The sequence below is a fragment of the Heliangelus exortis genome, chromosome 1 (assembly GCF_036169615.1).
Source record: "Heliangelus exortis chromosome 1, bHelExo1.hap1, whole genome shotgun sequence".
NCBI classification, from domain to species: domain Eukaryota; kingdom Metazoa; phylum Chordata; class Aves; order Apodiformes; family Trochilidae; genus Heliangelus; species Heliangelus exortis.
This window is the reverse complement of record NC_092422.1, coordinates 107840475-107868116: the sequence shown is the minus strand read 5'-3', so window position 1 is coordinate 107868116 and position 27642 is coordinate 107840475. Positions and strand designations below refer to the sequence as shown.

The following is a 27642-nucleotide window of genomic DNA, read 5'->3' as shown; positions in this document are numbered from 1 at the left end:
ATGGTAGCTGCAGAAGATAAGTTGGCAAAGAGGATTCTGGCAAGGAAAAAACATGGCAAATTGAAACTGAACAGAAAAGATAAGTTGCTGTGGAATTTTCAGAACAAAATAATTCTCTTTACCCTCATTCTATTCATTTTAGGAGTTGTAACCTGGACATTACTGTGGCTCTTCATTGGTGAGTTGCTGAAAACTCCTGCCAGTTTCATGCATCACTATCCCAAATAGCACTTTCAGTTGAGTTAAGGACCTCCCTTGTCCTGAGGACTGTTTCTAAAATAAACATGGAACTTATTTAAATGGGGCTTGAAAGACACTTGAGTGGTTTTGTTAAGACTTAACAAGTAATCATAAGAACAGGTATATCTGTAGGCTTTAAGAAGTGTGATTTAATTTTTTTTGTGTTATGCAAAACATGTTTTATGTGCTAGGTAATTACACAGACCCGACAGTCCCCATGAGCTTGATTCCTCAGAAATTTTACTCTCACTGTGTTTCTTGTCTTGCTGAAGGTCAAGTAAGTCCTTTGCCTCTTAGGCAGAACAGATTAAAAGAAATTTAAGGGGAGTAAAAGCTATGTTCTCTTTAGGTCCCTTATGTTAATACTACCCAAGATTCCTTAGGGATGCTCCAGAATCTGGATGTTGCTATTGGCTTCATTATGCTGGTTCATTGGTATGGTGATAAAGCTGAATAGATTAATTTTGTCAAGGATTTAATCAGAAAAAAATAATCTCATTTTATTAAAAAATGTTGGCTGTCTTCTGTATTTCTTGCAGTTCAGGCAGAAAACAAGGATGCATTGTATTTTGTTGGACTGTTTCGTGTTGCCAACATAGAGTTTCTCCCAGAATATAGGCAGAAGGAGTCAAAAGAATTCCTCTCTGTGGCTCAGAATGTTCAGCATGTGGTAAGATGAGTGGGCTGCTTGGCTAGCAAAAAGAGCAGAGCTGTAAAAAAGGATGTGCAGCTTCCAGGTGCCATGGAGTCTGCTGTGGTGTGCTGTTTTTTTCTCTGCCCTCCATTTCCCCACCTCCTCTCCATTTTTTTTTTCCTCCTTTATTTTTTCCACTATTGAAGACTATGTACAAAAAATAGCTTGCTGAAGGTATGGAAGAACTGCCTGATTTCAGCTTGTTAACCACAAACTGAATTTTGAAAAGGTCTGTTTGATTTTTGCATTTACTAAAAATTACCTATTTCTTCCTACAAATAGCCATCTATGAATAGAACTCTACAAAAGCCCTTCAAAACTTCCCTGCTACTTTTGGGACATCAAACTGATGAAGTCTTTTGCATTTAAATTGATATCTGCTGCCAGTCTTCTGCTTAAGAGCATCTGCAATTACCCTAGAGCTCTCAAACATATTTATGTTTTCTTTTCCTTCTGATGCTAGGTATTTTAAAGACCATTATCCTTCCCAAACACCTTGTGTCAGTTAGACCAGAAATAGCACTCATTCCAGGCAGTTAAGGCTTCTCTGGAAAGAGAAGGGTGGGAATCTTGGTTAAAAAGGAATGTAACTCTGGTATAGAGAGGAAAAAGATGTTAATGCCAGGAAACGCAGCACTGTCCACTTAAGAATTCAAGCAATAGTATGAAAACTGCTAAAGAAGCAAACAAAATTCAGATATAACCAAGGTATCTTTTAACAGTTGCTGAGTTTTTGTGATTTTATACTCTGAGCTCATGTTCCTGTTTTTCAGCTGCCCCCGCCCTTGTCCCCACCCTCTAAAAACTGGATTACAAAAGACTTGAAAGCAGAGACTCTTATTTCCCTAGTCCTGCATGTTTACAACTGAAGTGTTTTCAGGCAGGAGTTACAGGGAGCCAGCAGAGGACACATCCTTCCTCTGCTCTGCATGGAGCAGCTCTCACCTGCTGGGAGCCCTTGTGTCTTGCCCTTGTCCCTGAGCATCCTGCCATTGCTGTGCACAGTGGAGAGAGGTGACAGACAGCAATTGTGAGCTGCCAGTGTCACAGCCTCCTACTTGAATGTTACTTGGCATTAATTTTGGGGGTGTAAACTTTGCCTGAACTCACCAATGGATTTTGCGTTGATGAAACTGTGCTTTGTGGTGACATGGCCAGTGACTAAAATTATTAGTGGGGATATGGGGGTTTGTTTGTTTTTCCCCTTGAAACCCTTTTGTTTGTGGCTTGGAGACTCCCAGAGTGATAGTGGTATAACCTTTCAAGATAGGCTCCTTCACCCATTTCTAATAACAGTAACATATAAAATTGCTTGTACCCTAATCTGGACAAAGACTGAGCTCCACCCATTTTATTTAGGCCCTTCAAATAATTGTTCATGCTTCCCAAATCAAACACTAAAAGTTAGTTCCCAGTATTAATTTTTAGAGCTTTATCTCCAAAAATAATATGTTATAATCCCTTGGGCATTAATTTTAACCATTAAGCAGAAGGATGGGCTCTGAACAGCTTGAGGTACCTGCCACCTTGTGGCTTTAGAATTGTGACTCTCAGAACAAGAGGAAAGAAGGTTATTTTCACAGTGGTATTATCTCAGACATCAAAGAACTGGCAGAATCAGGGACTTGCTTTCCCCAAAGGCAGTCCCACAGCATGAAATGGGCAGAGATTTTCCTCCTTCACATATGTGTATTGGAAAGAAATACACTAATACTAAGCTGTTAGTGAAGAAAATGTACACAAACTGAATCAAAAAGTAAGGTATTCCACATAAACATTAGAAAAAACTGTTTAACCATGAAAGTAATCAAAGGAGTAGCTGTCCAGAAAGGCTGTGGGGTCTCTGTTCTTAGAGATATTAAACTGGACACAGCCCTGAGCAACATGTTGTATCCAACCCTGGTTTGACCAGAGTGGTTTGATTCTATGCTCTCTAGAGGCCCCTTCCATTCTCAGTCTTTCTGTGATTCTCTGGAAAAATCTCTGATGTATGCTGTTAACTGCACCCCATAACACAGAATGTTATGAGCACATGCTCATTTCCTGAAGACTGGCTCTAACGTTTAGCATGAGTTAGCATCTTTCCCTTCTTTTGCTTATGAAAAAAATGCACCTTTTTCAAAACTTTTGGAAAAAGCATTGCAGAACATGTCAGCTGCCCATGGGCAGGTTTTGATGCTTCCTGGGAATGTTTGGCTTGTTATGGGTGCATCAAAGAGCTGGTCTGTTCATGTTTGCTCTGCTGTACATCTGGAAATATGTGCATATTGGATATTCTTGGTGGAAAAGAGGATTTTCCTAAGGAAGTCGAGGAATATAATATTGCTTACTATGGCTGATTTTCAGAAATGCTAAATCTTAATACTTTCTCTTTCAGATGAACTTGGTCTACACAACGTCTTCTTTCTCCAAATTTTATAAGCAGTCCACAGTTTCAGAAGTGAGGTAAAACTGTGGTTGATGTAATTGCATTTCTGTTGGCCAGTATATAATGTGATGAGCCTGTAAGCAAAGACTGGGTTTGGTGCTTAGGATTTAATTTCTTTGCTATGTACTTGTACTGATAGCAAAATACATTTATAATCTATACCAATACATATCACAAAAGTAAGGGTGAACTAAAGTTATATAAGCAGTTCCTTGTCTGCTAGGAGCATAATCTAAGATAAACAAAAACAGTGTTCCTAAAGAGATTTGATGGTACTTTGACTGGTACGTCACACCCAAGTTTAAACACTGAAACATGCTTTTAATCAATAACAGAGAGTTGAGAGTTGAGCTCTGAGTTGCATGTAGTGTATAAGTAATGTTGTTATTATAAATATATTTTCTACTGACAGAAGAAAGGGAAATTCTCTATATTGTAATTATATTACTGTAAGTAAGAACACTTACTCTAATATATGTATGTATTTAATGCCAGAGGATTAATTATTTCAGTCCTTTTGAACCAACTACAGATTTGTTTCAGAAATGGGAGGTTTTGGGGGTACCTTTGATCTATAGGTCTTTCTCCCTCTAGGAGGTAAACCATATATTCTATGGAGGTGACCATATATTCTATACTCTAGAAATAGTTTCTTACATCGTGCATTGCACAGTACAGGATGAGATGCAACTCTGCATTGCTAGACATGATAATTCTCTTACTTCAGATTTAATCTTTAGGAGATAATCCAGCTTTAATTTAGGTAGATATTGTGATTTCCATAGATCTCAAAATTCAGGAACCTTCTATCAGCCAAGTGAAGATCCCCAAACGGATATGAAGAGTGTATTTTAGGCTTGCTTTTTTTTTTTTTTTTTTTTTTTTTTTTTTTTTTTTTAAGATAAAAAATACATTCAGCTTGTCAAAATTATAAGGCAAGATGGAAATGAGCCATCCACTTCTAAATTTGTATTTGTGTTAAGAGTCTGCTCTTCAGAAAACGTTCAGCATGATGATAATCTGTAGGACCTTTTTATTTCAGTAACAACAACAATGGAGGCCTTCTTATTCATTTCTGGATCGTATTTGTGGTACCACAGGCAAAAGGCCAAGCACTGTGTGAGGATTGTGTGGCTGCCATTTTAAAGGATTCCATCCAAACAAGTATCATCAACCGGACATCGGTGGGAACTCTCCAGGGCCTTGCAGTTGACATGGACTCCATAGTGCTAAGTGGTACATCCCCATACTCCTGAAGAAACACTTCATTAAGCAAACACTTTTCTCTTGGAGTACCAAATTCTAATAAAGAAACAAAAATCTTTATTCATCATTTTTAGCTCCTAATAATAAAATTATTATAGGGAAAACAAGAAAGGGGGAGGAAAAGGAAAGTCATAAACCAGATTTGAGGTAAAAAACAAGTTACAAAGTGTCCTTGTAAACACCAATAACAGAACTCCTGAACTTGGAGTGCTTGTGTTTGTATTAAGGACCTAAGCCTGACACCCTGTCAGCAGCTCAAATTTGAATCAGTATGTTTGATTTTAAGGGTATAAAAAGATGAAGGGGTAAAGTTTCCACATAGATACAACTTTAGACCTTCCACTGAAAATGAGATTTTTATCACCCTTTTATTAAAGATTTAAAAATGGATTATAAAGCTGCCTGTTCATTGAACAATTGTGCCATCCCCATCTGGGGAAAAAATTAACAATGTGATATTTAAGTATGTAATTTTAATGTAATTAGCTACAGAATGTGTGGTTTTCAGGTCCATGAACAAAGGACAGAACAAGCTTCAAATTACTCTGTCCAGATGAAAGCTGAGAAAGACTTTGTGGCCAGGAGTGAGAAAATAACCTCCTGGGTATCCCTGTCTCAGTCCTTCAGTTGAATTTGACTCTTTAAGCTGCTTGCAGAATTTGAAGAAATGAAAGGGGCTTTGGCAGCTTCCCTCATTGAGATAATAGTTTTATCCTGTGTGTTTAGGGTCAGGATTGAAGTGTGACTAAATTAAACCCTGAACTCTGCATGTCAGGCAAATGAGAAGACTCACACAACTCTCTTTCTATGCAGCAGGTCTTCGGTCAGATTATTGGTTAACAACAGGAACAGGTAAGTCAATATTTTTGGTAGCTCCATGGCAAAAGAGAGGTAGAGAGCAAAGCCTTATCAGTACATGTCTTAGACTCAAAGAAACAGCTTCGTAAGAATTTAAAAGCCTTGGCAATTACATTCTGACTATTAGAGTCTGGTATAAGAGTCTGGCATGAAACAAATACAGAGACTGTTTGCCTTTAAGATAGCCAGTAAATTTTTTAATGTACCTGGTGGAATGGTAGGAAATAAACTTAGTTGCAATTTGCTGTTCATTGTATTGTAGAGATTAAGCTTTTCTGGTCTGGACAGTACTGGATTTAAGTCTATTTATTGGCTTTTACACTGAAAATAACAATGCTTTTGCCTTTTATCCTCTCTTACTCCCTTTTCTCCCATGAATTTTTATTTTGAAAGAATTCCAAAACAGGTATTTATTTAAGCAGTTCAGTTTTTCCAGGGTCATAGGAGACACCTCTATAACTGCTTGGCTTCATGTTGTAAGCCTCCCAGTAGGGTTCTTTGACAGTGTGCAGAGACTTCACTAGTGGTTTAAAAGTGCAGCACATTTACATTCACTAGTGTGTGGAGGAGGTGTCTAGAAAAAATGTGCTACTAGGCTAAGCAATAGAATTCTTATCACCTTTGATACAGACACCTGAGAAGCTTCTGCTGGGCCAGCTGCCATCAATCACCTCGGGATGTGATGGCCTTCCTTGCTGCTTGTCACAGGGCTTCAATTTCTGAAGTTGCACCATGTCAGGTTTTTTTTAGGGTTTAATGGATTTTCGAGTGTGAATTTCTGAGTGTGAATTTTCTGAGACATTAACTTGTTACACTTCTGTGATTAGCATTTCAGTTGTCTTGCAAGGGTTAAGCTTGCATACTTGTCAGTGCAAGTCGGGGTCTCCCAGTTCTGGGATCTACAAGTAGACTTGTGGTCAGACTCTGGGACATACTCTGCACTGCTTAGGTTGATAACAGCCCATAATTTCTCAAATACCACACACATTTGCTTAAAACCTGTCCTGGCTTAAACTGCAAAGTATAATAATATTGGCCTTTGTCGTGTATCCTGACATACATTCTAATTACATCAAAGGATTTTGTGCATTGTTGCTTACTTGCACAGCAATTTCATCTGCCAGTTCAGTGTTCCAGGGCACAGAGGAATTAGCACAGATGTTGTGTTTCAATTTATTCCAGAGTGCAGTCCCTGACAGAGAAGAAAATAAGGAGAAGAGCACGACACAAATATTGATGCTAAGGCTTTTTTAGGACTTTGGTTATTGTTTGCACAAAGGGAGAAGGATGACCTTCCATGTTCCAGATCTTTCTGGATTTCAAAGACTTAAACAGTGCAGTCAGCCACAGGTGGCAGCTGGTATCTATGAGAAGCATGGTGCTGGCATGAAGGGAAGCTGCAGGGAAACACTAATATGGGTTGCCACAGGAGTTGAGAAAGTCTTATAAAGGTGCAGTTTCATTTGTTGGGCTCCCTTATGCGTGTCTGCTGAGGACTATAGAACATGGTGCTGAGGACCATGCAAAGGAGGGGTATTGCCTGGTTGTATTTTAAGAGAGATGGTGTTACTTTGGCATGAAGTTATGCACCTGGTTATTAGTTCAGGCACAACACTGAGGTGCAGATTTATTGAAGAATGGTTGGAGTAGGGACTTGTAGAGATTCAGCTGATGAGGGTGCTTTGCATCACTATGGTACCTGGCTGTGCAGGGTTTGTCTGGGTAAAGTGTATACCCAGCTTTGGTTTTAAGCTGGTTTGCTTGCATTGCTTGTAGTTCCAGAGCTAGCTCTGAATTCTCTGCACCATACTCCATACCAGCAGTGAGCTTGTCACATTATTAACCACACAGTAAAAATAATAGTAGTCACATAATTCTAAAGATTATGAAGACAGATGGCTTTGTTAAGGCCGAATAAATAAGCACAAGTAGCTATTTAAAAAGCATGTTATTGGGAAGAGATAAGAACAAGGAAGAAGGAAGAACAATGGCTCAACCGAAGCTTTAAATAGTTATAACTGTAATTCAGTTGAACGGTATGTGACCCTTACAGATTGTTCATAAACACTCATAACATTTGTTTCAAGACTGTAAATTGGAACTCAGACAAAGCCTGCTGCTTCCTGTCTTGATTAACTGCTGGTTAAATGGCCAACATTTTATTTGAGTCATCAACTGATAGTGAACTTTCACAGTGCTCTAATTGGTGTTCCATGACAGGAACTATTTCAGAGACTTCTCTTTTTAATAAGCAGAAATCTATGGAAATATTTACTTTGGATCTTATTCTCCCTAATTTGCATTTTTCCTCTTTCTCACCCTTCAAAGAGCCATGTTAAGAGTTTTAGATATGACCAAACAAAAAAGCCCCTGACTGTGAGCTGCAGTATTGAATTGAAATAAAGACCTCAAAATAATTGACTTGAAAGTAACAATTGTTTCAGCTTAATTGGAAAATTGGATATGAGTAGGGTAATTTTTAAATTATTCTTATATAAATTATGACACTACTTTTTCTTTTTTCTTTTTAATAAAATGTTGTGCAGATATGTAATTGGATTTTTTGTTTTTATTTTATTTATAATAAATATTGCAGTATCTGTAGGGGTGAGCAGTTTGTTTATGTCTTTCCCAGTAACAACTACTTAAATAATTTTTTGTCTGGGGGCTCCACAGAGCTTTGTTAACTGAAAATATCTGTTGTACAAACTAGCAATGCTTTAGAGTAAATACAATGCAAGGCCTTATGTACAGCACAGTTTGCCATGCTCTGTGGTTTTATAAATAGATTTTTCTTTGACCACAAGAGTGTAACTAAGATGCAGACAGTGAGTGGCACAGATGACTTTGTTTTCAGATCTGGATATGCTATCATATGATGCTTTGGTTTAAAAGAATTTTTAGGCCTTACCTTCCTTATAATGTCTTTTTTATAATGTCTTCCGGATTTAACAGTTTCAGAGATTGAGTCCCTAGTGCTGAAAATGTCTTTCCACAGGAACAGATTGTATGTATGATCTGTATGCTGATCACCTCCATGAGCACTTTCCTCTGAATATCCGTGCCACCTCAGAAGGAACAATTTGCTATCTGAAGCTGACAGCACTGGTGGGCCATCTCATCCGCCTCTCAGTAGTATCCCTTCAGATTGAAGCAGATAACTGCATCACTGACTCTCTAACAGTTTATGACTCTCTGATGCCAATCAAGCATAAGATACTCTACCAGTGAGTATATGTTTTCACTGACAATTCATTGACAGTTGTTTGGTTGCCTATTTTTTTTTCCTAATGAATTTTTATCTGCATTTTTTACAGTTCTAGTTTTGTTTTGTCAAAAATTTTCTGATCCTCGTGTGTTACACCTGGTGTAACACCAGGTTTTTTCCTTACACAAATGGAGAATTTGATTTGCTGATAAGTTGATAAATAATACAGTAAAATGTTTTTCAAATTCTTTGTTCTTCTACAAGAGTGCATCTTCACCTGGGTACAGAACCTACAAGAAGTTCAGACAGTACTGGGAGGAATTTTCTCTTTCTATCAGGAAACATGCTAACTAGACTAAAATGTAAAAAATTTCCTCCTCTAAGCAAATTTTTCTTCTATATTAAGACTAGCACTCTTCATAAGAGCACTGAAGTTCTAAAACTAACTATTTAGAAACTTGCAGTCACTTACAACTTCAGAGCTTTTTCTTTAGCTGCTCTGTTTGAGTAGTTTAGAGGGTTATTAAAATCTAGTTGAAGCTGTGATGGGTTGAGGGATGTAGACCTATTTTTCTTTATTATTTTTCTTTTGCTTGTTTGATTTTTTTTTTGTTTGTTTGTTTTGTTGGGGGTTTTGTTTTGTTTTTTTGTTTGGTTAGTTTTTTTTGTTTAGTTTGTTTTTTTTATCCAGTGTGCATGTTTGAAGATTTTTTTGTTTGAAACTACTGGTAACTAATTCCATGGGGCTCTGTTAGACCTCAAAGGCAAGACAGCACCTCCATCATGTAGACTAAGACCTCAGTGTTTTGACTCTTGAAATCCTTTTCTCTGGCCTGGCAATGTGTGTATAAGCCTCAAAAGAGAGCACTGGCTTTTCAACCCTCTCTGAGAGCTTCTCCTCCACTGATCTGAATCAGTCACTGACTTGTCTATAAAATAACAGATGGTATTTACTTGCTGGTCTCTGTAGAGGACTGAGGATGTCTATTTGGTGATACATATGGAAAGTAATATTTATTTTTTAATGTAACATTTATTTTTTTAATGATACGATTTGATTGGCTCAGGTTCTTAATTTCTGACTTGAAGAATAACAACTCACTTGTCTTTCCCACTCCCCAGTTACCAGCAAAATCTGTTAGCCTAATAAAATAATTTTTCTCTTTCTCTAAGCCTTTCTTTACTATTGTTTTCATTTATTTCTGCTTGGAATGAAGGCTCAAAGTCAGTATTATCTTCTAGAGAGGACCCTTCTTTTTCTTCATATTTGTAATTTCTTTCTTTTATAAGAATTGACTTTTCAATATTTGGTTCCTAACTAGCCTTGTAACAGATAATTTTGTGCTTAAGAGGCATGGATTTTTTTACTAGGCTTTGAAGGATGTAAGCTCTGCACCAGTAGCAAATTTCTGCACAGAATAAGGGTGATGTGTTGGGGTTTTATTTTGGTTTTTGTTTGTTTCTTTATTTGTTTTTATGAGTTGCTTACCTATGTCCTCTCCTTTCTTCTCCCACAGAGCTTGTGAACCAGCTGATTCATTGGTGTCACTTGTGTCCACAAATAATCTCATGCTGGTAATGTTTAAGGCAGCACAAATAAAGGAACAGAAGGAATTCCATGGATATTTTGAGGTTATTACACAAGAAAGTAGGTTTGTTCTGTGTTTTGAAATAAGTTTAGTATTTCTGTGTAAGATCCCAAAGTGGCTATCGTGTTCCAGACTGTGGATAAATGACTCCTGTATCTTAATTTCTGATTTTCTACATGCCTGTCTCTCTCCTTCATCTGCATTACTGATTGTCTGCCTTCCCCTTGAGTAATTTTATATGTCCAGTTTATCTGTACCGAAGTGAAATACAAAGGTAGAAGGCTGAAGCCTGCACTGGCTGAACTGGGTTGGTCAGGGCTGCAATGTACCAGTAGATGGAGTTGTTATTCCGGGTGTAGCACTGCTCTGGCCTCTGGCTTGGTTTGGGACTTGATGATGTTATTATAGGTGGTAGATGTTCAGCACTCAAAACTGTTTTCAAAAAATAAAATGTCAGTAACTTAGCATTTTGTATTGATTTCTCTCTTCTCATTGACTCAAAGGAGTAAATTATGCTTGGGCGTCAAGTCCATCTTTTTCTTTTTTTCTTTAAAGCAAAAATTTTTTTTCCTTTTAAGATGTGATTTGATCATCATCAAAAATAGCACAAGGAGCAGCACACAAATAGCACGAGGAGTAAAATCTAATTCAGTCTATTGCAAGCTGCTCAGAAAGATGCTTCATCTTTTCCATGAGCCAGCAACGTGCCCACGTGGCCAAGAAGGTCTACAGAATCCTGGCTGATGTCAGGAATAATGTGGCCAGCAAGACTAGGGCAATGATTGTCTCCCTGTACTCATCACTGTTGGGGCCTCACCTCGCATACCCTGCTCTGCTTTGGCTCTCCCAGAACCAGAAAGACCTTGACCTGCTGAAGTGTGTTCAAAGAAGGGCAACAAAGATGGTGAAGGGCCTTGAAAACAAGTCTTATGAGGAGTATCTGAGGGGCCTGGGGTTGTTCAGTCTGGAGAAAAGGAGGCTGAGGGGAGACCTTTATTTCTCTCTACAACTACCTGAAAGGAGGTCATAGTGACAAGGTTGGTCTCTCCTCCCAAATTACAAGTAATAGAACAAGAGGAAATGGCCTCGTGTTGTGCCACGGGAGGCTTAGATTGGCTATTAGGAAAAATTTATTCACCAAAAAGGTCATCAGGCACTGGAAGGGGCTGCCCAGGGAAGTAGTGGAGTCACTAGACCTGGTGCAGAGGGGCATGGTTTAGTGGTGCACTTTGTAGTGTTCCAGGTTATGGATTGGACTTTATGATCTTAAATGTCTTTTTCAGCCAAAATCTTTCTATGATGAGGGTAATTAAGCATTTAAATACCATCAGAGAAGTACATGATGGTTTCTGCATCATAAGTAACTTTAATTTCAGAGCTGCTGGGTTTGGTTGGTTGGTTTAAATTCAGGGCTGGGTTTTCTTTGTTGGTTTTGTGTGTATGTTTTGTTTTTAGTGACTTCTTTAAATGTGTTGAGCAGTCATAAAGAGAGTTTGGCTTTTAGGAGGCTGATTAGGTTGGCATATTGTTGGTTTTTTCCTATTCCTGGCTTCATTTTAAGACTAGAGATTATTATGTACTACTGCAGTGTGGGTGTATTGGCGTGCAACACTGTTCACTGATACTTCTTTACAGGACTGATTTCAGTGAAACAAGTAGTATAAATTTCACAATGTTTTCTCTTGGTCCTACAGAGCCCAGCAAGCATATCTACATTTTTACATCCATTTTCTGTCTGCATCATTAAGAAGGGTGGATCAGGAAAACAGATAAATGTAACTCCTAAATTGCTTTGTTTTGCAGTGGAATACTGGTAAATCTGGATGCTTAACTCACTGAGTAGCTTTGGTGGATGTGTGTTAATATTTACCAATTTTTCATTCATTTTTTTCTTCCTAGGGTGTGGAAGAGCAATTGAGACAAGAGAGACAATTGGCTATGAAGGGAGAATCACAAGTCCCTATTATCCAAGCTATTATCCTCCAAAATGTCTTTGTGCATGGAACTTCCAGGTGATGTGAATCTCTCTTTCCCATAGCCACTGTACATGTTTGGGGCACACAAAGCCTGTAAGCATGGCAGAAACAACTTCATAGGGAGGACCCTGCATCCTTACAGATGTGGCAGCCAATAGATATGACATAGCTAAATAGTTGGCTGTGCTATTGCTTGGTTTTGGATTTTGTTTTGTTTTGATTTTGTGTCACTTATTCTTAGGAAAGAAAACATAGCTCCCAAGCTGTCCTATTATAAGGGTGAAGTTTTGACTTTTAGCCTGCAGAATTACTTCATGGCAGAGAACATAAAACTTCACTGGTTTTTGTTTCCCTCTTCCTACACCCAAAAATTTGAAAAAAAAAAAAAAAAAAAAAAAGTATACACGAAAAACTTATCCAGCCTAGTCTATTTTGCTATGCTAAATAAACTGAATTTTTGTCTTCTAAGATGGTTTGCCCTACCTATGTAATTCCACAGGCTCTTTCTCTTGTAAATTTTTCTGCATTTTTTTCAGGCACTTCCTAGAAAGCATACGATCAAAAGTTTTACATTTATTTAAAGTAAACAGTTTTCTCATGATTTGTCTGATGACATTAGCGTTTCCCTATTGATGCTGCTGAAACATGATCTTTGACTTGTCATTTGCCCTTTATTATTTTCCTCTCTGAAAAATATGGCAGGGGGTATGGTGCAGCCCACTCTTGACCCATCTTTCTGTTTATGCTATTCATGTCTGATTGAGCTAGTGGCTGCTCCACTGAATAACACAAATCTGAATGAAGTCCATCTGGCCATGATCTGCAGCTTCTTCCTCACTACAGTTTCTCACTTAATGTGGGCAGCCCCCAAGACTAATTTCTCAAAAGAGTTTCATTTCCCAGCAGTTCAATGCTCAAACTTCCCCCATTTTCCAATTAATGTTTTTTGTAAGAGACGAGGATCCATTTCTGGGTTTTAGAACTGAACCCACCTCTGGTTTTGAAGCAACATTGCCTTGACATGCAAAAAGATTCTGTTCCTTTTGATAAAGGGAATTCTAATTAATTAGGAACCCTCATGAGATCCCACCAGGCTTAAAAATCACAGTGTAAATTGTATGTAAAATGACAAAGAATGCTTGGCTGAGGAGAAGACTACAATATTTTGGTAGCAGGTGTCACAGGTAGTCAGTGCAGTATCTTAACTAAGAGTCTGCTGGGGTTGTGTGTCCCTACACAAGTAAATCTGAATGTGTTTGAGTGCCCTGATCTTGATACAAAAGCTGCTTTCCATGGCCCCTGGCCTTTTGAAGATGAAAGGCATGTTGGCTAGAGGGGGAGAAAGCCTGCAGCTGTGTGGAGGCTTTGCCAGCCTTTGCTTTTACTCACTACTGAATATCTGGCAGGTGTCTCAAGTGGTAGCTGTTGAGCAGGCAAAGTCAGCACAGCTCCCTGAGAGTGGCATTGCCAAGCACCCTATTTGCTGATAAGTCTAAAAATTTCTGTGTACTAGGTCCACAAAAGTAAAACTGCTTTCACTGTCTTTCTTGCTCACAACAGACTCCACAGAAGAGCCTTGGTATAGCTTTGAAGTTTCATAACTATACCATCAGTGAGAAGAATATTAAAGGCTGTGAGCGAGGATGGTGGAAAATTAATGAACGCATGTAAGTACTCCTGCAGGAGTTATTAAACTCACATTATCAAAATAAACCTGCCCATCACTATTGCACCTCCCTCAGAGAGTTTCCACAGGAATATTTCCCTGGTGTCTCTTACCGTTCTTCCACTTTGGCTGATGATGTAACTGTATATTTGCAAAGTTTGCTATTGGAAAATACCAGAAAGATGAAAATAAGAGCCTTTGGTACTCTCTGGAGAGAAAGAAATGGGAAGAATCAGGTGGATGTCCTGTGGACCCTAAAATAATTCTGTGTATTCTGGAATCACTGAACAAGGTCTGTTAAAATTATTTAAAGTATAAATTAATTCTTTAATTGCTCACGAGGACACCAAACCTAAGTAATTTCTCAGTGAAAGCTATTACAATGAGATTATTTGAAACAGAAATGTAACTGCTTCCACATAACAGTCATTGGAAAGAGAAACCTCACAGATTGACTCCCAAGGTACCACTGTATTTCATTAGTGTTTTTAATTAAAATATTGCTATTGTTCTTTTTTATTAAAATACAGTTGCTTTCCCATGCATATTGTCCAACCTTTTTCCCCCTCAATTTTTTAAGCAATCTTTCAATGACTGTTTGATGAGGCAATGTTTAGGATATTGGAGTTTAAAAAAATTTTTTTAAACTTTTTTCAAAGGGAAATTTCATAAGATCAAACTTGAAACTGAATTTCTAAGCTTACTGCTGAAACTAAGAGAAGTCAGTCAGGCTTGTAAGAGTGTGACTGAAAGAATTATAGAGCAGAGAAAAAACTCTATTCTTTGATACCCTATTGTACCTACATAGAGAAAAGTCAGTTTATCTGAAGCTCCTAAAATTGTGGTGCCAGGGTAGATGGACACATAAAAGCACCAGTCAAAAAAGACAACATTTGATGTGTTTGTGAGTTTTCTCCTGTGTTCTTTTTATGGCACAGTTGGAAATATTTGAGATATTAGGGATAGCTGCAATAGGAATCAAGTAAGGGCAAAATCTGGAGGGGAAAAAAAAATGATGGTTTCATATTCTAAGGATTCTTTATATGAAAGAGCAGCTGTTAATTAAACCTACCAATTACATATTTCAGAGAATCAAATGCTCTTGATTTCTGTTTCAAGTTGCTGATATTATAAGTAGACCAAGACAAGCTGTCCTTTTAAAGTGGGTTTTTTTTCACTAAAAAGGCTTTTGAACCTCTGTGATATTCTGTTCTGTGCTCATTTTCCATGAAAAAAAAAAAGAGCTTTAAAGCATGAAACATTATGATTTGATTCCTCCACCTCCCCACCCCCAAGTTTTATTGTTTAATGAAATGGTGTGGGACCCCAACTTTTCAGCTTTCTGCAGTAGCAGATTATATCATACATATTCTGCTGTCTTAGGTAAAAAGGGTTAAGAATCTTCAGGAGACTGATCATGGTAAAACAAAGGCTGCTACTATGAAGATGGTGTGGATTCCCTCAAACCTTTAGGGGCAACTTCATCTAGCCAGAAACACTGAACTCAACTATGTAGTTCTCTCTTGTCTTGCTTCCAGTGAACATATGACAGTTCCTCTGCCTACTCAGAAGAGTTACAGATGATGAATTGTTTCTGCCAGAATTCTCATAGGCAGGAATATCAGCAAGTCTCAATGAGCAGCTTGTGAGAGGTTTATGTGAACAAAGAGATCGTTAGTGTTTCATTTTGTTAAAGCTATTGGCACAACATCCTATTGTCCCTGCTGCTAGATGTATGTATCTAATAATCTCTTGAAAAGGTATCCTGCTCTCTGCTTCAACATATGGGGCAGGATTTCCTTAACTATTTTCTCTTTGCAGCAGCGGCACAGAGTTACATATGGTAATATGTAATCTGTTTTTGTGTTCTTTGAGTTAATTTTAACTTCAGATTGTGATGTTGCATTGCTGTTCAGCCAGTGTGTGTGTCAAGTGTGCCAACAATCAATACAGCTGCCTCTGCTCTTAAAGCTGCTTAAACTGATAACTACTTTTCTTCACAAGAGTGTTAAAGCCAGATGTTTTTCTCATAAGTGCTTCATTTCTGGGGCCTTTGAGTGGAACAGAGGAGAGGATCCTTGTTACTACTTGTAGAACAACATAACATGTCAATGTCCAGTGGTTTACTACGTTTAAAACTGTCTCCAGTTTTTAAAGCCTGATCCAGAAACTTTTCTCTGCTAAAGAGGGTTTTTTTTAGGTTTGTCTCTTGGGGTTTGTTTGTTTGTTTTTCTTAGCTAGAATAACATCTAAATGCCAGTTGCAACATCTTTGGCATCTTTGATGAAAAGATCAATAGAAACATATTAGAAATCAATGGAGTAAATGCTGGCATCAGGGAGCATTTAAATTTCTCTAAGTTAAGTGGCATCCAGGCAGAAGTCCAAGGAAGCTCTTTGCCAAAATGGCTACTTAAAGTAGATGTGTACCTAAGGGATTTTTTTTTTTCATCTAGATTAGTTATTTAAAGAGGTACCTTTCAAGGGTAAAAATTTCAGAATGTTAATGGTGGGTGAAGGCTGGGTGGCTACTTAGAAATGTTTTTAGTTTGCCTAAATCTATTCCCTTCCACTTCCAAAGCAGTTGGACAAATTTTATCTCAGTGTCTTTGTATACTATTCATTGTATGAGGGGAGGTCCTTAAGATCAGAGCAGTAAATGTGCTCTCCAACGTGCTGACATCTCCTCTCCCACCAAATTTAATTAAGTCTTCCCAAAACCCCAGATCTTCTGAAAACAGATATCAGAAATGGTGCCATGTTTTTCTTAATAAATTTCTTCGTGGCACCTCCATTCCTCTGGGCTTTCTGGTAAAACTTACATGTGTGTGATCATGGAGAGCTGGGACCTGCATTTTGAGGCATTAGAATACTGCTTCAGATTTTGGCACTTAATTAAAGTATGGCAGCTGACTGTACTGCTTAATTTCAGTGATGTTGACATTTAAATTGTGTGTAAGGCAATTTTGATGTCAAGGCTTCTCTGGAACTCCACTGAATGCTTTTAGGTACTGCGGTTATTATGTTGATCATCAAACAGTCTTCCATGTTGCAAGTTCCACTGCCAACATTGAACTTCAGTGCAGTTCAGAGGTCTCAGAGAGGCCACTTCTGGTGGAGTATGGCAGCTACAACATCAACCAGCGTAAGATGGATTTATCATTTTCACTTCTCATCTTTCCATTTCAAAACTGTGAAGCAGCATTTTTCAGGTCCAGTAGGACTTAATTAGATTTATGCAGGAAATTCTTTGTTGAGTTTTTGCTTATTTTCTTTTCTCAGTTTACTAAGGTGACTCGTAAACAAAGAGCCTCTTCTAGCTCATAAAGCATGTGCAGTTAAGGTTTTGTGGGCATGTGCACTGTGCTCTGGTTTCCTGTACACACTCAGTCTGCTCTCTCAAAGCTTTCTGTGTGTATATGGCCACAGTGCAGTTAATTGAAGTCTGCTGTTTCTGTTTGTTCCCATCCCCAAGTTTTTGTTTGCAGTGTTTCTATTGCTACAAAGACTTCCAAGTAGTGAATGCAGAATGCCTAATAACCAACTGCTTATTCTAGTGCTTCCATCAGTTTAAATATTCTGTGTGCAAGTAGAAATCTGAGGCAAAAAAAAAAAATTCAGAAAGCTGATAAAGCAGTTTACCCACTGTGAGTTTTTTTCAAGTCCTACAGCAGACAGCTGTTTCCTGATACTTTCCCCTATGTTAATCTTACTGATGCTGTTGAAATAGTAGAGAAGCAATGGTTTCTAGTCATAGCTACCTGGCACATCAGAGTATTGTGACAATAGAGCATATCCATTGTGTATGCATGGAATATGGAAAAAAATGGTAAATTCATAATTTTTTAAAAAGCAAACATTTATGTATTTCATAAGTCACCTCAAAGTTGTGAAGTGCTGTGAATTTTGGTTATTGAAAGCAAGACTGTCCTTTAAAATAAAATGGCATTCTAAATTGTCTTGTTTTGTACCATAAAATACTGGCTGATTTTGTCCAGTCCTAGCATAGTGCCTGCAGTACATATTGCAGTGACTGCTGAATGGGAACATTAGAGGTATTTTTTCTTCATTTTAAAATTGAAGTTTTTAACATCTGAGCTCAATTTAAGTGCTGGCAATGCATACAGACTATTAAATTTAGATCAACTCTATCATTCCTTGGAACAGCTTGGTGATTGTGAATTGAAATGAACTGGCAATATTTGAGAAAAAGGCACTTTTAAGTTTTGGTTTTGATGTTTGGTTTTGGGTTTTCTTACCTGCAGCATGTCCACCTGGACATTTCAAGTGTTCTACTGGCTTATGCATCCAGCAAACTCAGCGCTGTGATGGGATAAACAACTGCTTTGATGAAAGCGATGAACTCTTTTGTGGTTTGTACTCACTTACCTAGAGATCTTAACTGGAAAACCCAATGAATGTATTCTCAGGTCTTAGAAGGCAGCTGAAACAAGGTGAATTTTTTCCTAGGGGTGGGGAAATATTGTTTGTACCTTCCTTTGTATCTCCAGTTAAAGACTATCAGTCTCCTGAGAGCTTTATTCACAGTTAATTAACAAGGGATGAGACTAAGAACAAAGATGGTATGGCATTGGAAAGCAAAAGGAAAAAAAGTTAAATGTGCAAAAATAGCTTTTTTTTTTTTAGTTTTTCCACCATGTGATAAATGCTGATAATTATGCAGTTCTGTTCGATTTTGAGACCAGTGATTTTATTTTTATGGGAGAATGATAATTTTGGTGCATGGAGAAGAATGATAATAGACATCCACAGTAAATGGTGGAACCTGGGCTATTCCACCTGGGGAAATGTGTGAGCTGGGATAACTCTTTTGTGATTTAATTTCTCCATTCATAATTTGGCAGTGATACTCATCCTTGTACAGTGCAGTAAAGCTATGGAAATTGTACCCAGGTACAGTCAGAAGTGTAGTGTCAGTATTACAAGCACTCTTCCATAGCTGACTGGACTTATGTTTTTAAAGATGTCCCTGAGTGGAACTGTAACTCCAGCTTCGCACTACAGGATAATCTGCTTGCCTGCAATGGAATAAGTGAGTGTGAGAATGGAAAAGATGAGCAGAACTGCACCCACAGTAAGGCTACTCTCAATTACTTTTTTTCCTCTCTGGTGTAATCTCTCCAGGCCTGATGAATACTGGATGCTGTATTCAAAGAGTCAAGAGACACTATTAAATCTAATTCAGGCTATATAAATCTGTTTGGTTTTCTGCTATGCTTATAAACAAGCTGTTATTGATTTTAAACTGCTTCTTTTTAATGAGCTCATGAACATCTGTTTCAGCAAAATACTGTCAGAGGAATTAAGTACTCTGGGTGTGGGATAGGAATCTAGGGATTTTAAAGCTTGAATCCCAGATTTTCTCTCTCTAAACCATAATCTCTGCAAATTATTTCCTGGATCTGTTCTACCATCTGTAAAATAACTATTAAGAACCCCTATAAAATTAATAGTTTCTCTGGAGCAGTTCTCAGGGTTATAAGGTTAATGTGTTTAAAATTCCATGGAAACTTTAAGTTTATCATTAAGCACATGGAAACTTTGAGTTGGCCATTTCTTTAACTTTTTAGAATAAATAGACACCCACCGTGAAAGGAAGAACAACTGGGAAGTGTTACAAATAACTTTTTTAAAGAAAAGTAATGTTTTTTAACATACTTGACTAGATAGTCTGTATAAGTGGTTAAAGGATACTTCTGTGTGTTGACAAGAAAAACAGATGGGGTTTGAGTGGCCTCATTTATTGTGAGCCACAGGGAAACAGGAAAATGCCAAGGCTGGGGCTGCAATTTAACTGAACTTAATTGGTAAGATTATTTTTGCTATGATCGTTTTGTATTTGATACTGAAATACAAAAGAAGGCTTCTTTCCAGAGTACTGAATGTTTTCTCTTTCTAGTTTAAGATAAGTTCTACAGATAAGTGTTTGCTTCTATATGGTTGTTCAGTAATACTATGGGAAAGGATAGAGGGAAATCTTTGTTCAGGCTGAGTCAACTTGATGCAGGCCTTAGTGCAGATGCAGTTCTACTTGAATACTTTCTTCTGTTTAGAGATTATTTTAAACCATTACAGCTATCTATTACTACACATATGAAACTTTAATCTGTTTTAAACTGAGTCAATAGTATTTTTTTCTTCCTTCCCTGCAACAATTTCAGGTATTCCTTGCACTGACCAAACATTTAAGTGCAGGAATAATATTTGCATAAGGAAACAAAATGCAAAGTGTGATGGAACTGTGGACTGTACTGATGGAAGTGATGAAAGCAGCTGCAGTAAGTCCCTCTCAAATGTTCCTCTTTTTGAACTTGGAACTTTTTGCACAATAAAGCCTTTTGTTTCTTCCTGTTTTGGAGTGGGTTCAACTCTAGCAGCAGGTATTGAGTTTTTATTGCATCCTCTCAGTGATAGTGGGGTAGTGATCAGCTACTGCTTTACTTCAGATCTGGTTGCAGAGTTTCCTAAATTCTTGTGGGTTTATTGTTATGGGCAGCCTTAGCCAGCTGTAATGTTAATTACAGCTGTGTTAAGGAGCAGGGAAGCAGGGTTAATTGCAGGATTAACTCTTACCTGGTAAGGCAGCATTTTTGTTGTCTGCAGCAGTGCCAGGTACTTCTGTTAGAGTTAGATTCCATTTGAACTGCAATGAGATAAAAAACACAGATTTTTCACTTCTCTGCTTCTTCTGGGTAGGTACCAATATTTTGTAGTACTTAGTTAGGTTCTAATCTTAAATCTTCCTAAAGTAACCTCTGTACAAGCATTTCAGGGTTTTTTTGTTTGTTTGGGTTTTTTTGGTTTTTTTCTGCTTCTTTTGGTTTGTTTGTCTGTTTTTTGGTTTTCTGTAAAGTGAAAAGGTGATTGTTACTGCAATAGCAATAAAGAAGATTAAACTGAATATTCTTGAGTATTTTGTCTGGCCCTCAGCTGTTTCTGGCATGCTACACATATGTCAAATCCACCAACAACTCCCTTAGATCCAGGAGAACATCTTAAAAGATCAGCTATATCACTTTTTGTGTTTCAAAACATTAATATTACTTTTAACTCTTTGGCTGGGCCCAGTGCCCAGAAGCATTAACACCTGCAAGTGGCAGTGTGGGACTAAAACTCCTGAGCAGAGGCTTTACGTGCATGCACTCAGGATGTGAACGAGGTCCCAGAGAGGGGTCTTTCTTTGCTGCTCTACAAATTTGTGTGCAGCTTTTTGTGCTTCTTGATGTGACTTCTTGATGCCTAAGTAGTATGCAACATTTTCAGACTTGCAGTTATTTCCATGCACCACCTGGTTTCTCAAATAGTACTCCATGTATGTGGCTGCTGATGTAAACATTTTTCTTGTATCATTCCCACAGTTTTGTCAAGAAATAAGTCTCCTGATGATGTTGGGCTCCCTGTCTTCCTGATGGACTCCTTTCAGTTCAGGCTGGATAGTACCCAATAGAGATGAAGGATTGTCCATTTTTATATATTCATTTTGATGCTTATTAAATCATTGGATACTTTGTCTTCTTTGATACAAAAGTATCTACAGGACAATTTTTGAGGCAGAGCTAGAAAAGAAAATATTGTACTTCCCAGGCTTGTGCCTTTTTTATGGAGTCTCTTCTTGTTTCAGGAATAGAGTAGTGAAACGGAGAAAATTCTGACTGGAGCAGAGCGAGGAAATACATTTCAAAGTACAAGATGCTTTCATGCCCTAACACTCTCACTAAAGGGAGGCACAGGGCACATGGATTATAATCTGAAATACTCCTTGCAGGTTGTGGCAGCACCAAGAGCAGCAATTCCATCTCTCGGATTGTAGGCGGTACAAGCACTGAGGAAGGGGAATGGCCCTGGCAGGTCAGCCTCCATTTTGTGGGAGCTGCTTACTGTGGAGCATCAGTAATATCAAAAGAATGGCTTGTGTCTGCAGCTCACTGCTTTCAAGGGAACAAGTAAGCAGCCTCACCCCTAGCTCTGTCCCGAGCACTGACAACATCCCCAAATGCCTTTACCTTCCAGAGTCTGAATGGCACTTGGGTGAGAAGGGGACTTCTTTTTAAAAAGGTGTTTTGTTTGTTTTCTCCCGACCAGGCTGGCTGACCCCAGAGCATGGCGTGCTCACCTGGGGATGCAAACTCAAGGCCGTGCAAAGTTTGTGTCTGCGGTCAGACGGATCGTTGTCCACGAATACTACAACAGCAGGAACTACGACTACGACATCGCCCTGCTGCAGCTGAGCAATCCCTGGCCAGACACGATGGGACGCTTCATCCATCCCATCTGCATCCCTCCCTTGTCACACAAAGTCCGTAGTGGTGACAAGTGCTGGATAACAGGTTGGGGCCAAAAGCAGGAATCAGGTGAGTTTTATAGTTTCGATTGAGATAATTTCATTCACAGGCAAACAAGAAGCTTTCAGAGCTGTGACGGTGTGTGGACGACACCTGCTTTGGTTGCGTGGCTGGTGTGCGCTCAAAATGATAACCTCTTGAATTTAGTGTCCTGTGGAAGTAGGTTTTTGCACACACAGCTTCATATACTCGGGAAAACTGACTGCTGGTCCTGTGGACCTGGAAGTCCTGTGGGTCTGGAAGTCCTGCATACTCATGTTGGTAGCCAAGGCTTCCAGGGAACTAAACTTACTCTGAAATTACACGATGTTGTTTTTCTCCTTTGTCACTCTTGGAGCTACATTAACAATCCTAAAGAGACCCTTTGCTGCTTCCTGCAGGGAGGTGAAACTGCTAGGTCTCCCTCCTCCTGCCTTCAGACCCCGCAGGCTGAGCAGCCTTCGGTGCCAGCCCTGGCTCCCAGCTCCATCCTCAAGAGGGTGGCTTGGACAAGCGTTCTCCACACTGACAAAATGGCCACCCCTGCAATGTCCGGCTGCCCTATATCCAGGGTAGGCCCATCCCCCTCAGCACCTTGTCCTGAGCTCCCTCTTCCCCTGTGTGAAAGCGTAAACCTTCTTTCCCTCTTATAGCTGCTTTCCTGAAGCCCTTTCAGCATAAGCGTGGGTGTGAGGGCTTCCCTTGGCAGGCTGCACGGCACCATTGCTCTGCCAAGCCCGGCTCTGCTGGGACAGGCCTAGCCCTGGGCACTTTGCCTGCACCTGGAAGGCTGCCCTGGCCTGGCCTCACCTGCCCTTTCTGGGCTGGCAGCCCTCTGGGCAGGCTGTGGGAGAGGGGAAGGAACACACAGCAGATGGTGGTTGTCCTCCAGCATTTTGACTTGATGGTCAGGGCCAGAATTAACACCCACTGAATTATATTACATTACATTACGTATATATTACATTACATATTATATAACACCTCTCTATAGACAACTGTGGGAGAACGGATGGTGGGTATGAACCACCATTACCAGAAGAGGAGGGTGGTAAGGACATGTGGTGTGGTCTCTTTTTGCCTCCTGGTTAGCGTCTGTGAAATTTAAACACCATGTATTTGAAAGATAAATGTGATTCCTCCAAACAAAGCAAAAAACCACAGGAATTTCTTCCCCTTGTTCCCCTCTTTTGCCTTCATCACTGTGTACGTTTTGATTGCACAATAAGTCTTTTAAGTATTTTTTTATGTATGCTTTATAACATCAGATGCTATAGCTGCATTGGACCCTGAGATAAAGTTTCATGATCTAAACCTGCACTCACATATCTGAATATGTTGGAGAGGTTTTGGTTGTATATAGATTCTGAGAGGATCATCTGGTGGTATTATTAGAGCTGCTGTATGGAAAAGAGGGTACAAATGAGTTTACTTCTGTATTTCTGGAAATTTCTATCTTATAGAAAAAGAGGTATTTTACCAAAACCTTCAGACATAGAGGACCAGATTTGGGTATATGTCCAAGTTCTTTATGTTGCCAAAAGAGCAATTTGCATCCTGGAACTCTCACTCATAATCTTACTTTTGGATACCTCACCTTCAGGCATATTACCCTAATTGCATGTCTGTCTTGTGATGATCCAAATACTTTTGTAAAATCTTGTTTCCTTTTAAAAACAAAAACAGAAATTAAGACGTCTCGAGAGATTTTGCATAAAGCCTGTTGGCAGACTCTTGGGATTCTGCCATTGTATTTGGTGTGGTCAAAGGACCAAGATCACATTACAGAAATGCCTGATACTTAAGAGGCTTTCTGCACTATTGCAGTTAGTTGTCTGGAATCTGGAATAACCTGAAGGTTAAAAAGTATCTGTGGGTATTTTGTGGAGACTTCTTGCGTTGTATTTCAATAAATGAGTAAAATTCTAAGATTTTTTGAAACTTCCTGCTTTCAATCTGTTTTCCAGATGATGAAGGTTCAGCAGTTCTTCAGAAAGCAGAGGTAGAAATTATTGACCAAACATTATGTCATTCCACATATGGGATTATTACAGCCAGGATGTTTTGTGCTGGACTGATGTCTGGGAAAAGAGATGGATGCAAAGTATGTATGTTAGTATGCTTTATGTAGTGTACATTGTCTTTCATTGTTGCATGATGAGGTGTAAGAATTGACTGGCAGACCAATTTGCCATGGACTTTAGTTCTGAACAAGAGCAATGTAAGAGTTCTTTATTTGCAAATCTGTCATCTGGGTGTTTTCAGAGTTTTGCTGCTTTATGTGCACGAGTGATGCATGATGTGATGTTTCACAAAGCTGCAGTTGCAGTCAATTCAAAAGTTCCACAACAAGTTGAAGTCAGGCAATTTTTGGCACACGACTGTCCCAGATGAAATAAAAACTGAGAAACCAGCTTGTCTCTTTTTGGGATCTACAGGGCTATCTGATGAGATGCAGACAACTAGGCATAAATTGTCAAATGTGTAGTCTTTCTGATCTGGAAATCCTGAAAGATGATAAATGTGAAGTTCTGAATTTACTTAATAGTAATAAAGCTGGTTTATACCATAAACATAACATTTATATAATATATCACATTTTATATTTTATAAAATATATGCTCTGTTATATAAAACATATATATTTGTCACTAAAACAGTAGTAAATTCACTGTTAAAATAACATGAAAACTTAAAACAATAAAACATAAATTTGTTTGCTTGTTTTGTTGGTCACTGGGAATATTCAAGATTTTTAGATTTCACTGGTCTACAGAGAGAGAGAGACCACAAGGGCTTTAAGGGCAAGCAAAATCTGAGGCCTTCCTGAGGAAGTATAATGCTTATTAGCAAGCCACTGACATTAGGCATCATTTTCACTAACTGGAAAATTTGTTTCTGCAACTGCCTGTATAGCTTCTCAAGATACAAATGATGTGTGACTGCTTCCGGCAGTTGTCAGAGTTGATGAAAATGTGGGACTTCTCTTTTATGACAAATGCTCATGTTCCACTTCTCTTTTGTCCCAGGAACTAAAGAAAAAATCGACTCTCTAAATGCAAAGTCTTAAATGTCAAGGATGGAAAAATTATCTTCTAAGTTAAATCTTTAACAATTTTGTGAGTCAGTTCAAGATAATCTTGCATAAATGGCAGGTGACTTTGCTTAGGTTATCTCTTGATGTTGCTGCCATCCTGCATATCCTCAAATCCTATAAAGTTAAAGCAAATAGTTTGTCAGCTCTAAATATGGTATATGTCTAGAAGGAAAGCACTTCTCTTGCAAAACTTTTAAATTTAACCAGCTCATCCTTGATTTTTGGAAATACTTTATTGCATCCATTTTTTTGGCAAAGTTTAATTTGCTACTAGCTTGCTTTTTTAGAATATTGTGTCTACAACAGAATTTTACAGGAAAGTATAAGCTTGGTCCATGAGGTTTTCCAAAAACAGTAGGACTCTTTTTTTTTTTCTTCCTGTGTGTCTGCTGGTATATTTCTGTATTATGAAATTATACCATGCTGTATGAAACTTTGAAGTCTATAACAGACTTCATTTTAACTTTCCTAATTAAAAAGACATTGTGTGCCCCTCAGCTTTACCTGCTGGCTTGTATCTACATGAGGCAACATTTAGGGGTTTTTTTCTTACCAAACTGTAAAAAAAACCAAACCCAAATAGATTGAATGATCCAACCTTTTCCTATTTTCTTTTAATTTGGGAAAAGTTACAATTATTAAAACTGGTAATTTATGTATATAATTTTTAAAAAAATCTTACTATTTATTTGAGTCCTTAGTGGTGTGGCCTATAAATTAACATGCATGGTAAGTAGCAGATTTTGTAGTTAGCTGTGAGTTTGATGCTAGGAGGTTAATTGTGAATTATAAAACTAGTCCATAAAATGTGAGATCATTATTAGAATCTTTTAGGAGTGAGAACTCTTCTCTCTCTCTTGTGAAAGACCAGATTTTTGTTACAACTGTGCAGTTCCTTCTGCTTCAAGAAAAAAATACCCTGTTAAACTCTGAGTGGAAAAATACAACCACTGTTTGAATTAGTCAGGCAAAGTATCTTCTATGGAAATTTTGTTTAAATAAACTGTATTGTAAAGATATCAAACTCAGTATGTTCTTTTTAGGGTGATTCCGGTGGACCGTTGTCATGTCAAAGAAACAGAGATGGAAAATGGTTTTTGGCTGGCATTGTTAGCTGGGGTTATGGATGTGGAAGACCAAATTTCCCTGGTGTCTACACAAAAGTGTCAAATTTTGCACCATGGATTCACAAATATGCACCTTCAGCCTTGTAACTGGAAAACTGTCTTGCTGGAATAAAACATGTCCTGGATGCCTTCATTAAAAGTCATATTTGGTAAAATTGTCCAGTGGTGGAAATTCTTTGCATGCCTCCCTGCTGACTCATTATTTGATTCTGGAGCACAGGTGTGAAAGTAGCAAGCATCCTTTTATCAGATCTTGGTGAAAGATGAAGAGACTGATCTTGTGGTTATTCTGTGCAGATGGATGTCTGGAGACACAGAAGGAGGTGCAGTAATAAACTTCTGTCACGCTGTGTTCATTTTCCAGGTAGAAATGAGATTCATGTGCAGCCATCTGTCAGAAAGCTTTCAAAACAATTGACCAGCTAGAGACAGAGCTTAACTCAGTCATTTCATCTGAGATATGTATGGCTGAAGACAGCAGTGACTGTGAAGTAGCAATCAAGTGTTAGTATTCTGGCAAACACTGCTTTCCCTTTACATTCTCCAGAAAGAACACCTGGGAGAGCGAGAGGGAGGAGAGGCAGTGCAGAAAGTGAGCTCCCTCCTGTCAAATCCATTTGTGGAGACCAGTAGCTCTGCAGGCAAGCATGGGAAAAAAACAGTTTTACTTCTTCTCCAACCTCCATTTTAATTAACTGCATGCTTTGGAGCTGCTAACTTTCTTATATCTTGCCTTAATTTTTTCCATATTCAAGATATTTACAGTTCATCCACTTCAGAATTTGAATTCTTTATCTGAAGGCAACCTTAGCAAGATGAGTATGGTGATGTGTTTTATTGCAGTGATCTTGTCCTTGCCCAAATAAAACTGATGCTTCTACCCCCCGAGAAGTATTTTAAATTGCTGTGGAATTAGGTTCTCTGACTACGTATAGTTTAAAAAAAACGGATATAATTCTGAAGAGATGTTGCAAAGGAAGTTTTATTTTCACTAGGCTTCTTTTGTGTGTTTATTTCCTATGAAGGAGGGGGCAAAATATCAATCAGCAGGTTGTGTGTGTAGTGGAGACAGGCTGTTTTTAAAAAATTTGAACTAAGTCTCTCTACAGCTGTAGTTTGCATGCCTGAGCTGTGAGGATTGCCTTCCAATTA

At 38.4% G+C, this 27642-nt stretch overlaps 1 protein-coding gene across 1 annotated transcript; it reads left to right on the top strand.

The window, feature by feature from the left end:
• TMPRSS7 (transmembrane serine protease 7) lies at positions 1–26645 on the top strand. Its single transcript, XM_071757284.1, has 17 exons — positions 1–178; positions 780–910; positions 3312–3379; positions 4405–4598; positions 5442–5480; positions 8485–8713; positions 10212–10342; positions 12183–12295; positions 13820–13926; positions 16933–17069; positions 18190–18297; positions 18909–19019; positions 20107–20223; positions 21711–21888; positions 22028–22296; positions 24234–24370; positions 26407–26645. The coding sequence occupies exons 1-17, from the start codon at positions 1–3 to the stop codon at positions 26575–26577; spliced, it is 2418 nt and encodes an 805-aa protein (XP_071613385.1). The 3' UTR covers positions 26578–26645.
• The last annotated feature ends 997 nt before the right edge of the window (positions 26646–27642 follow it).

Bases quoted from the DNA above. Each gene is read 5' to 3' on its own strand.
- TMPRSS7 (XM_071757284.1), top strand. From the start codon at position 1: ATGGTAGCTGCAGAAGATAAGTTGGCAAAGAGGATTCTGGCAAGGAAA. The intron at 3,380-4,404 runs GTAAAACTGTGG...TTTTTATTTCAG, and splicing joins TCCACAGTTTCAGAAGTGAG to TAACAACAACAATGGAGGCC. The intron at 17,070-18,189 runs GTAAGATGGATT...TCTTACCTGCAG, and splicing joins CAGCTACAACATCAACCAGC to CATGTCCACCTGGACATTTC.